The sequence below is a fragment of the Pteropus vampyrus genome, unplaced genomic scaffold (genome assembly GCF_000151845.1).
Source record: "Pteropus vampyrus isolate Shadow unplaced genomic scaffold, Pvam_2.0 Scaffold60, whole genome shotgun sequence".
Taxonomy (NCBI): Eukaryota; Metazoa; Chordata; class Mammalia; order Chiroptera; family Pteropodidae; genus Pteropus; species Pteropus vampyrus.
Window position 1 is genome coordinate 1,686,661 of NW_011888841.1, and position 12,491 is coordinate 1,699,151.

Consider the following 12,491-nt stretch of genomic DNA (forward strand, 5'->3'; position numbering starts at 1 on the left):
ACACAGCTGTTTGGCTCCCTTTGGCCCCTGGCTCACAGCAGCCTGGGCCTACGGCCAGCTCAGCTTGGAGCCGACCTGAGTCTTGAGCTTGCCTTGGTGCTGGGCACCAGCCAGCCCCTATCAGCTGGCTCATCTTGTGGACTTGTGCTCAGCCCTGCCTCCCCGCCGCCCGTGTGCCTCTTGGGAGGCCCCGGTGGGAGTGGAATGGGCTGCCGGTCCCAGTGCTGCTGGCTTTCTTGGCACTTCTCAAACTCTACTTTGGGTTTCTTGAGTCTACAGGACACATACCTCTTTCTAAGCACATATATAAACAAGCATTTTACAGAAATCTATACGTTTTTAGAATCCTTTAAATATGACAGATTTTCCTGATACTTGAAAAAAATTTAACAATACGTCTTCGAGATTTTTTTCAGTACCTCAGTACATACCTCATCTGTACGTATCCTAATTTATCTAATCAGAGTCCTATGAATAGATACTCAAGTTGTTTTCAGCTTTATGCTATTTGAAACAGTCCTGCGATAAACATCTCTGAGATAAATTTAAGTAGAACTGCCAGATTGCCCTCTAAGAGCGTTTATCAATATATACTCACACCAAAAGTGTGTCGGCATTTTTTAAGGGATACATAATATTTCATCATGTGGATGTACCACAGTTAACTTACCTATTGCTTGCAACTGGGGTATTTATTTCAATCCAGCAAGTAAATGGAAATGATCATTGCTTACCTGCCACAATTTCGGCACTCTCATTTTAAGGAAAGAGTCATATATTTCCTCCAATTCTTGGGTGAGCATGATCTCTCCTTTTATGGAAAGTTGAAGATTTTTTAAAGATTCATGTAAAACAATTAATAACTTATTAAATCGTTCGATTTCTTGGTTCAGAAAGGTTAGCAAGACACAATGGATGAGGGGATCGTAGCCTGGATTAAAAAAAAAGAGATAAAATTACAATAACCTTCACGTAAAATGAGGCTTTACATGGAGAGAGAGAAGATTTGGAAATTAAAAGAATTTCATTTGTCTAGACCAGAGATTGAAAGACGTTTTCTGCAGAAGGCCAGTTAAGCTTTCTTCTTCCCAGAAGGCTCTGCGGGCCATATGGTCTCTGCATGGCCGTATTCCAACACACGTTACTTGTGGGAACTCAAATTGGCCCTGCCTCCCCCCGTGTGCCTCTTGGGAGGCCCCGGTGGGAGTGGAATGGGCTGCCGGTCCCAGTTCTGCTGGCTTTCTTGGCACTTCTCAAACTCTACTTTGGGTTTCTTGAGTCTACAGGACACATACCTCTTTCTAAGCACATATATAAACAAGCATTTTACAGAAATCTATACGTTTTTAGAATCCTTTAAATATGACAGATTTTCCTGATACTTGAAAAAAATTTAACAATACATCTTCGAGATTTTTTTCAGTACCTCAGTACATACCTCATCTGTACGTATCCTAATTTATCTAATCAGAGTCCTATGAATAGATACTCAAGTTGTTTTCAGCTTTATGCTATTTGAAACAGTCCTGCGATAAACATCTCTGAGATAAATTTAAGTAGAAGTGCCAGATTGCCCTCTAAGAGCGTTTATCAATATATACTCACACCAAAAGTGTGTCGGCATTTTTTAATGGATACATAATATTTCATCATGTGGATGTACCACAGTTAACTTACCTATTGCTTGCAACTGGGGTATTTATTTCAATCCAGCAAGTAAATGGAAATGATCATTGCTTACCTGCCACAATTTCGGCACTCTCATTTTAAGGAAAGAGTCATATATTTCCTCCAATTCTTGGGTGAGCATGATCTCTCCTTTTATGGAAAGTTGAAGATTTTTTAAAGATTCATGTAAAACAATTAATAACTTATTAAATCGTTCGATTTCTTGGTTCAGAAAGGTTAGCAAGACACAATGGATGAGGGGATCGTAGCCTGGATTAAAAAAAAAAGAGATAAAATTACAATAACCTTCACGTAAAATGAGGCTTTACATGGAGAGAGAGAGGATTTGGAAATTAAAAGAATTTCATTTGTCTAGACCAGAGATTGAAAGACGTTTTCTGCAGAAGGGGGTGGAAGCTTTCTTCTTCCCAGAAGGCTCTGCGGGCCATATGGTCTCTGCATGGCCGTATTCCAACACACGTTACTTGTGGGAACTCAAATTGGCCCTGCCTCCCCCCGTGTGCCTCTTGGGACACATACATAATATTTACGTGTCACAAAATATTATTCTTTTGATTTCTTCCAGCCGTTTTAGCTTGCAGGCTGCACGGGAACAGACGGTGGGCTGGATTCGTCCCACGGGCCCTGGTCCGCCCACCGCTGATCTAGACTTCACCATAGTACGATTTTGATAGACAATTGCCCGACATTGGGTTCCAAAACGAATCTTTTTAAAAGGGTTAAAGGATGGATGTTGAAAATTTAACCGGGCAAATTACCACCGTCCAATACTTTAGCTCCTTGGAGCTGGGCCTAGAACCAACTCATGCCGCATCGTGAGGCAGAGAGAACATGGGCCTAGAAGCCCTTTAGAATCTCTCAAGCAGAGCTGCTGCTTTCTGTTGCTATAATGATTATTTCTTCACTTTTAGTCTCAAGGCCATGCCCCCGCCCAACCTCCAAAACCAAAAATGAACCCGAGGCATCATTTCCTTTTCTACTCATCTTCTCCCAACTTGAAGAGAGAAGGTGGGTGGCAGAGATCTAGCCTTTCATGCCCCCTCAGCCTCTTTACCTCTGTGGCTTCTTTTGTCCTCTCTACTCCACCTTCCTCCTGAGGCCAGCTTCCCTTCGCCGAGGAGGTGGCAGCGAGGGGAGGGAACCCATGGGACGTGCTTACCGTTGATACTCTTATAAAGAGAGTCCCAGATGGGGCTCGACATGATGGACTTCAGCGTGTTTGGCATTCCGGTACATTCTTCTTTCTCCACAGACAGGGGCACCCGCTTCATCATGTCAGACAAGATTTCCATCACCAGCTCGTCATTACTCTGCTCATGACTGCCAAAGAAGTGAAGGGAAGAATGAGCGCCAGGGCCGGCCGCTCCAGGAGACCCCTCCGGGAGACCCCTCTGTGAAGGTGAACGCAGTGTCACAGCAAGAACTGTGAAACCGTGACCAGGAGACCCGTGGACACTTAGAGACACCACGGGGTTCACTTCATTTTACAGACGAGGAAACTGTTCCATGCACTTTAGACGTTCGCAAGGAAAGTGGTCTCTTTAAAGTTTTCTTAAGATTTCATTGTAAAATGTTCATCGTCTGAATGTATCTGCATGAAAGGGGTCCCAAGACTGGAACGAGAAAGAGGAGGCAGCCAGATGGAAGATGCTTAGGCCGCCGTCTAGGTTATTCGACTGTGTCGCAATTCCTGGGTTCACATAAAGTGTCCCCGGTCACACGCTCAGCGGGTGACGACTGGAGGACAGTGTGTGTACAGGTCTGGGTGAGGCTGTGCTACTAAACAAAGCCATAAAACTAAAGCTGCGGGAGCTTTTGGGGTCCTTTCAAAGATGAGGAACCCAGGGCTCAGAGAGGTGATGGGACCTCCCTAAACAGTTAGTGGATGAGTAGGGAACGGGACATACCTCTTCCGGGTTCCCGCTCTGTTACTCTATATACTAGTGGGGACAAACGGGCATCCCAGGTAAAACACAGCCAAATGGCTGTCCAAGTAGGTGGCAATCCGAAACGACAGCTAATTATTCAGTTCAACAGTCAGTTCACAACTCACATGAAGTAAGACGTGTCCTTGTTTGGTTGTCGCGCTTTGTTTTTGATTTTAGAAATAGGGTTCCTCAGTGGAATTCATCCAAGGCGGCTTCAAATGGTGGGGAGGGAAGATCGATCCCTTTGACAGTCAAGGCGCTGAGGCCTTAAGCCATGTCGTCCTGGCATTCCCAGACACGACCTCATTTTATAGTCACAGGCTTGAGGAGGCCTGAGAGTGTGGGCTGTACGTGTTACACCGTTTAAACCTCACAATGGCCTTGATGGGTAGACAGATCCCATCTCCATTTACGGATAAGTAGGGTGAGGAGATGGAGGCAGTGTGACCTTGGGTGCAGAGCTAATGGGGGGGTGTAATCAACGCAGGCTTTTAAAAGCAGGGCCCGTTCCTCTCAACCATTCTGTCCTCTGACTTATTATGATGGTTATGTTCCCCTCTCCTACAGAATAGGGCATTTCACATTTAAACAACCTCAGTTTAAAAATACCACTCACCAGGTACAATTCAATTAAGCACTTGACAAAGATTTATTGAGTAACTGCTATACGCTTGGTAATTATATATATGTATGTGTATCCGTGCACGTATGTGTATCCTTGCTTCTGCGCCATTTGGAGAATTTAGATTATATTTTTTCTGGAAGTCCTATATTGTATCTCTTCACATAAATATTTAAGAGTTTTCGACTATATGATTTTTCTAATGTAACTACCAATAGTGAGCCTTACCTGACCTTGAGGCCGGTATGGGTGGTTCTTGGTTTCAGGATAATGAGATTGTCAATGAAATCCTGGCTTTGGATCTCCCTGCAGCCCCGGGTGGCCTCGGGGTGCAGCCCCAAGAGCTCGGGAGGGTCATCGTCAGGTAAGGACTGGATGACGAGTAGGTAATCCTCTATGCTTGCAGATCCTGGCACTGGCAGATATATCTGAACATTTAAAAATTGTTAGTTTTTGCCTGTTGAGGTGTCTACCTGAAATAATGCACGAACACAATATTTCCCCACGAAATCTTATACAGAAGATTCTTCTTATACACATAAGAAGGTGACATATTCTAGACACTTCTGTCAAAAGCTACATCTGGGGCCACCGTAGGATAAAGTTCAGTTGCATGATATGCACATATAACTTTCTTGCTGGGAAAAGAGAAAAAGAAAGAAAGGAAAATCCTTAAAGGCTAGGGTGATTCTGACTACCCATTGCCTCAATAAGCCATATCCGGAGACAATGAATGCACCCAAACTTTAACGAATCATTTTCACTTTGGTAAAACCTGTAGAAGGAATGAGAGTGAACTTAGTAACTGACCACTCAGCAATCGGTGATGGGGGTCCAAAGGTAAAAACTTCCAGTTATAAAATAAATTTAAAAACAAAGGGAGAAACTATTTAATGGGAAAAAAAGAGAGCTCTTTCTTCCTGTTTACCAGCTGTAGCTTCCTGTTCCTTAGCTGTAACTAAGGACTGTTGAGATAAAGGCTCTATAAGGACAGCTCTTGGCTGGATAGACGAAATGGTAATGAATAGAGTAATGGCAAATTAATTTTGTAATACCCAAAGTTAACAAAAGCCACTACGGGTGAACATTAAGATTTATTTAAATGCAGATTTTAAGTAATGCAACAAGATTTCGTTAAAAATAATCAAGGGATGTGAGAAAATAAATCCCTTTCTTACCTCAACGCCAGAGAAACCGAAGCCCTCTTCCAGCACTTCGGGATTACAAAATTTGTAGAGAAGGGTGTTCAGACATCGCCTGTCCCAGTCATCAGTCACGCAGCCACCGTAAACCACGTCCCCAATCAGGAAGCGCAGTTCTTGCCACGGAATGGTGGCCTGCATGCTCAGAGCGTTTTCCAACACCTTTATGGCAACCTGTAGAAAACCCATGAGTTTTTATTATTTTGGTATGTGTTTTTAGCTTATTCTGATATGTTAACATAAAGTCAACGACTCTCAAACAGCTTTGGCTGTTTCTTTTAAACAATATAAAGAAATATCAGGAGGAATGTAAGCATTAGGATCTACATTTTTATCCATTGATTCTTTTTTGTCATTGAACAAACGTTGAACTACTTAACTAATTATTATTTTTACGATAGACAGAACAATCCTGTGGTACTGAATTCCGAAGTTACAAAACAAGTTACAAGTTACAAGGGAAAGTGAATTTTTTCCTACTTTCTACTCTAGCTATTAGATCCTGTCCCTTGAGGCCACCACTATCATTTTCCTGGGTTCTCTTACACGGATATTCTATGTAACCGTTTGCACAGAAATTGATTTCATTCCTCCTTCTCTCTCTCCTTCTCTTCCTTTCTACCCTCCTCCTGTCCTTCAAGAATCTCTCATCACTCTCTCCCATCTTTTTTTTCTCTTTCCTGTCTTCTTCCTTTCTTCCACAGATGCTAGTGTAGCATACACACCGAACTGCAGTTGGACGATATATCTTGGGCTGTTGTTGTTCAGTGGCTGTAACGATTCATATTTCCACTAACGATGTCACCGTTCTCTCATTCCTGATACCAATAGATGTTGGTCTATTTAATTTTTTGCCAGTCTGATGGGTGGTACTTTGCTGTTAGTATAACTTGTATTTCACCTAGTAATAGTTATTTTGAGCCTCTTTTCTTATGTCTGCTGGTCATTAGATTTGATTTTCTATATATTACTTATTTTTCCTTTGGATTGTTTGTCTTGTTCTTGTTAATATTTTAAGAGTGTTTTGTATATTATAGATGTTAACTCTTTGTCAGTCATTTGTATTGCAAATATCATCCTAAGTGTGTGATTTGTCTATTGACTTTATTTTGTCACCATTTGCCATATCAAAGTTTTTATAATCGAATATACCTATCTTTTCTTTTATGGTTCTGGGTTTCTAGTTTTGGTTAAGTTATCTCCAAATCCACGATTGTACATGTAATCTTCTATATTTATTTTTAAAGATTTGTATTATTTTATAATACCTTTAAATTTTACTTCATTCTGGAATTTATTTTTGCATAAGATATAAGATAAAGGGTCAAAGTATTTTTCTTCAAGCTAGATGGCCAGTTGTGCTGGTATCGCTTACTTAAAAAAAAAAAAAATCTCTTTTTACTGAGTTAAAATACTTTCTGTATCAAGTATTAAAATATCATGTAAACTCTGATCAATTTCTACATTCTCCATTACGTACCACTAATTTAAAGTCTATTTCTGCCAAACAATATTGATTTTAGCATCGTGATTTTTAGTATGTCTTGATATCTGGTGAAGGAAGACATCGCAGTATTTTTTTGTGTGTGCATTTCTAGCTTATTCTCATTATCTCTTCTTCTATATGAATTTTATTAATTTCAAAATCTCCCTAATAGGATACTAATTGAAATTGCATTGAATTTGATTAGTAATGTTGGAGGAATTGATAGTTTATGATATGGGAAATCTTCCCATCCAAGAACACAGAATATAGTTATTTAGAGAAGGCATGATCTGGAAAAAAAAAAAAAAAAGAACTGTGCAATCAGACTGCTACTTATCAGCGGTGTAGCTCGGGCAAATTTGTTAAGAGTCCCATGCCTTTGTTTCCTTACCTGTAATGTGAAGATAATTCGTGCGCTCACCTCATAAGGTTTTTATGAGAATTAAGTAATTCATGAAAAGCAATCAGAACATTTTTTAAGTTCTCAACAAATGTTACTCTTTCTCCCATCCCCTAATTTATAATGTTCTCTATCTGAGACAATCACATTTCTTGTTAAATTTGTTCCTCAATATTAAAAAAAATTAATCGCTATTGTGAAAGTACTGTTTTTTCTACTTCCGTTTCTAGGTGTTTACTGTTAGAGAAAAGTTACTAGGTATTTTATATTTATATTTTTACCCAACTATTTTACCAAGTTCTCTGATGACTTCTAGCAGTTTTTTTAAAACCTAATTTCAGGTTTTCTAGATATACAATTGTATCATGTACATTTTTTCTGTTTTTTAAATTCTTTCACAGCATTAGTGTAAATTATATAATTTTCTTACCTTATTGCATATACTAGTACTTGTAAAGAAATGTTAAATGATAATGGTTATAGCATTTCTGTTTCTTGGTTTTATTTGAAACAATTTCAGTATTTATCTATTTAGAATAATATTCCCTGTAGTTTTTTGCTAGTCTTTCTTATATTTCAGCAGTTCCTTTGAATCCTATGTTTTAATGTTCTAATTAGGAATGGCACCTGAATTCACAATAAAAGTCATTCCTACATCTATTGATGTGATCATATAAATTAAGTTTATAGTTTTCCAGATGTTGAGCCATTCTTGCATTCTTGGAATAAACCTTATGTGGTCATAATGTATTATTCTTCTGAATCATTGCTGAAACCTATTAATAGTTTACATAGAATTTTTACATCAAGTTCTAAGCAAAATTGTTCTATAGTTCTTATGTATATTATCTTTATCAGGTATTCATATTAAAATTATAATGACTTCATAAAATGAATTGGGGAGATTGCCATCTTTTTCTAAGGTCTAGAGTAGTTAAATAATATTAACACATCTGTTCTTTAAAGTTCAGAATGAACTGAGCTCTAAAACCATTTCATTCTGGTGTTATTTGCAATATCTCTTAATGTCTCTTGCAATCAATGTCTCCATGTCAACTGGTCTACTCAAAATTTCCTTTTCTTTTTGAGTCTATTTTGATAATTCATATTTTTCTAGGAAGTCATCAGGTTTATCTAGATTTTCAAATTTTATTTGTCTTATCAAAACCAATTTTTGGATTTCTTTTTCTTTCCTACAATTTTTTTGTATGTTATTTTATTAACAATAAAATTATATTTATTCCTTATTTCCTTTAGTTCCTTTTGTTGTTTTTTCCTAATTTCTTGAAATGAATATTAATTTCCTGCATTTCTTCTTTAATAACAAAAATATTTAAGGCCATAGTTTCTGTATTTTTTTATTTTTTTTATTTTCCTGAGCATGGCTTTGGTACTGTCATGTCATTTTTGGTATGAAGTAATTCCATTTTCATTGTGTTCGAGATATTTTGTGATTTCTTTTTAATATCCTCTTTAATATAAGGGTTATCTAGAGGCATGTTTCTTAATTTCCAATTTGTTAAGATTTTGGGTCAAATTTTTATTATTTATTAAATTATGATCAGAGCATGTGGCACATAAAATCATTAAAGATTTTTATTTTATTTTATTTTTAAATCCTTTAATGTCACCACATATTTGACCCCTTTCCCCCTCTCTAACCCCCTGATTCCCCCTCCTCCCCAACCCTCTGGTAACCACTAGTCTATAGTCTATGTCCATGAGTCTCTGTTTGTTTGTCTTATTCATTTGTTGCTTTTAGGTTTATATCCCACATATAAGTGATATCATGTGATTTTCAACTTTTTCTGTCTGGCTCATTTCGCTTAACATGATTACCTCGAGGTCCTTTGCGGCCATGTTCACGACTGAGTTTTGTAACAGTTCCTCAGATGTATGAAGAAACATGTACTGTCTACTGGAGGGATGTTAGGCTCTGTATACATCTGTTAATCAAGTTTGTTGATTATCTGATGGATTATATTATTCTATTCTTTGCCTTATTTTTGCTTATTAGAGTCATCAAATTTCGAAACAGGTTTTTGAAGTTTCCCACAATGATGACATATAGGCTACTGTATGCTATTGTCTAATAAATACAGAGGCCAGAGAGTTTAACGGCTGAGGGCACAAACTCTCAAGCTAGACTGCCCATGTTTGAGTCGTGTCTATTCTGCTTACGAGTCAGGCACATTAACCTCTCTGCACTTCAACTGTAATGTGAGGATAATACTACTTTTTTATAGGGTCGTCGTAAAGTTTAATAATCCATAAGTACTGAATCCATGTCTGAGAGGAAGCCCCGTATAAAAGTTAACTGTGCTCATGACCATTGTGTCTTCATAAATCGTTTCCTGACTACCATTTGGTGCCTTTTCAACTTAAATTTCGTCTTCTCTGATATTGCTATTCTTTCCTTTTTGCTGTTTTAATTTTCTTGGTAGTTTCGAGCTTTCTTCATTAATTTAAATGTTTTTCTTATAAAACAACCATTTTCACAATTTTGTTTCCTAATGAGAGGCTGCGGTCCATTTACGTTTAATATGGCTGATAACACCCCTCTCATATGGCTTCATGTTATTCTTTTTTACTTTGTTGTTTCTCTCCCTATTATTTTTGATCAAATTGTTATTTATTTTCTTCTTTCTTCCTCATTCATTTAGACATTGCACTGTTCCTATTTTACAGATTATTTTTCCTTTCCTTCTTGAATTCATAATAAACTAACATAATTTTCTGATCCATTTCCTGTGTTCTTTCTCTCTTTGGCTACAGAATCTGGTTAGATACGTTATTTTTCTCGGCCTTGTCCTTGGGGCTCAGGTCCAGGTTTTGGGGAGCTTTCAGTGGCTGACGCCCTACGTCTGGTGGAAGAGACACTAATGTTTGGCCCTCTGGGCTCATGGTCAGCCCTGGACACAATGACCAACTGGGACTGAATTTCCCCTAGGGGAGGAGCTGTGTCCAAAAGGCAACTTCCGCTGAGCTGGAGTCCCCTTTTCCTTAATAAAAGAGGCTGTGCAGAAGTCCAGTCTCTCACAAAGCTCCCAGGTGCCAACAGGTGGGCCTTCCAGCCAGCATGCTGGACGCCAGGCACCAGAGGCCCGAGATCTGGGCTCTAGGCGCTGCGTTTCCTCCCCACTGGCGAAGCTGCTCTCACATTTGCCATGTAAAAGGCATATTAACCATTTGTCTAATATACGGTGCAATTATTTTTGTTTCGTTTTCTGTCCCAGTTCGGGGCAGAAGCATGTCCTCTGACAGGCAGGTGTTTGAGCTTAAAGCCTCTTTGTGGAAACTGAAAAGCCTCATGAAGACATAGAAGAGATGGAAGGGGACCCATCTAAGGTGGGTCTCGGTGACAGATACCCAGAGGCAGAATCAAGGTTTTCCTCATAACGTTTTTTCTGGGCTCCGCTCTAACATGTAAACGCATGCGTAACCGAGGCCATATTCTGCACTGGAGGCACAACCGTGAGCAAGTTAACCTGGGAGAAGCTGAAGCAGGTGCTGCCACGTGTTTGCTTTAGAAATAAGGAAAACACCCTACCACATTAAGCACAAACAGAAGATTCTACATAGAGAACAGTAAAGAGAGACTATTAAGCTGTACTTTTTCCCACCACGATGGGACAGTGTAATCTCACTTTAACTGAATAAGCAAAAACAACAGTTGGGTAGTGATTTATATGTGTCAGGCACTGTTCTAAGTGCTTCACCCACATAACTCGTCTGCCTCTTATAATACCCGGGAAAGCATTTTCCCTCCCCTCCCCCACCGTGCCAACAAAACTAAGACCCAGAGGGGTTAATTAGCTTGTCCAATAAAGGAAAAACTTGTACAACTATAAGCAGTGGAGCTGTGATTTGATTTCGAAAAAGCCGGCTTCAGAGTCCACGCTTTTAAACATTAGCCTTTTCTACCTAGTTACGTAGTTCAATTTCATATACCATAAAAAGCACCTAGTATTTGTGTAGACACATAGTAGGCTCTCACTTTGCACTGCATGCTTATTTATTATTGTTTATTTTAAAGATACTATACTTACCTCTAAATCTGAAGAACTAAACTCATAATCAATATTCCAGCCCAATACTCCATAATTTTTTCTTTCATTGATCAGGGCATTGAAAAAACATAAGCTGAATAAAAGTTTTTTCCACCACGGTCCACAGTCGGGTTTTTTAAACATTTCTTCTGTGACCTCTCCAGTCCCACTAAATCCGAACGTCTGAAGTAAGTTATTTTTCAATCCCAGGGGATTTTCCACGGCGATCTTTAAAACAGATGTGAATAAAAACAACACGTGAGATCAGAGACGGGCACTGGGACCAGAGGGGACCCACTCTGTGTGGAGCCAGTAAAAGAACTAGCTAAGAACGTAACCGCTTTCAAGATTCCGTGGCAAATCCAAAATCTCGTGTATTCTTTTCCCATTTGAAAACGTCCACAAAAGGATTTTTACTAGATTGCCTTTTGTTCCAAATTATTTCTTAAAACGAGAAGTATAACATTGTCATTAAAAGCGCCCCTGTTTGCTCTACGTAGAGTTCTAGAAGCAGCAGCACTTGAGAAAATTTGACAAAAAATAAGGAGTTACTGTAGTATGAACTCTCAATGGCAGGTAAGTGGCTTGTCACAGAATCAGGGCCGTGTGGCCCCAGCGAGGCAGTGGGGGCGGGGGGGGCGGGTGCCAAATCATAGGAAACAGAACCAACAAAAGAGTCGACTCATCATTGATGGTAAACAGGAAAACAATGAAAAACAGCATATTCGATGTGTTGCTAAATTGTTTGGCTTGCATTAAAAACCCCTTTGGCGGACTTCTTAACTAGGATGATTGACGTGAGGAGGGACAGAAGGTGAAGTAAAGAGAGAACCAACTGGAGGGCTTGTTGGAGGATGCGGCTAAGTCTGAAACTGTGAGGGTCTGAACTGTCCCCTCGCTCGCACAGCTCACACACACACACACACGCACGTGCGCGCGCACACACACACACGCACACACACACGCACACACACAATGAAGCGGAAGGAGAGGAAAAGGGACAGAGAAGATGTGTGTGTACAATTAAGACCGCCGTGGGGGGGAAAGCTACTCACTCGTATCTGAAGAAAACTTTATTTGGTTAAATTTCAAAAGCAGGTCCATGCCATGTCCAG

At 39.5% G+C, this 12,491-nt stretch overlaps 1 protein-coding gene across 1 annotated transcript in view; it reads right to left on the minus strand.

The window, feature by feature from the left end:
* The window catches only part of DNAH14 (dynein axonemal heavy chain 14), a 221,193-nt gene that overhangs the window by 8,115 nt on the left and 200,587 nt on the right, over positions 1-12,491 (minus strand). The window contains exons 72-76 of the mRNA XM_011360885.1: positions 11,377-11,604; positions 5,426-5,615; positions 4,468-4,648; positions 2,849-3,009; positions 1,742-1,938 (exon numbers count right to left, since the gene is read on the minus strand). Of these exons, the coding sequence (XP_011359187.1) occupies positions 1,742-1,938; positions 2,849-3,009; positions 4,468-4,648; positions 5,426-5,615; positions 11,377-11,604 (957 nt within the window). The remainder of the gene's footprint in view (positions 1-1,741; positions 1,939-2,848; positions 3,010-4,467; positions 4,649-5,425; positions 5,616-11,376; positions 11,605-12,491) is intronic.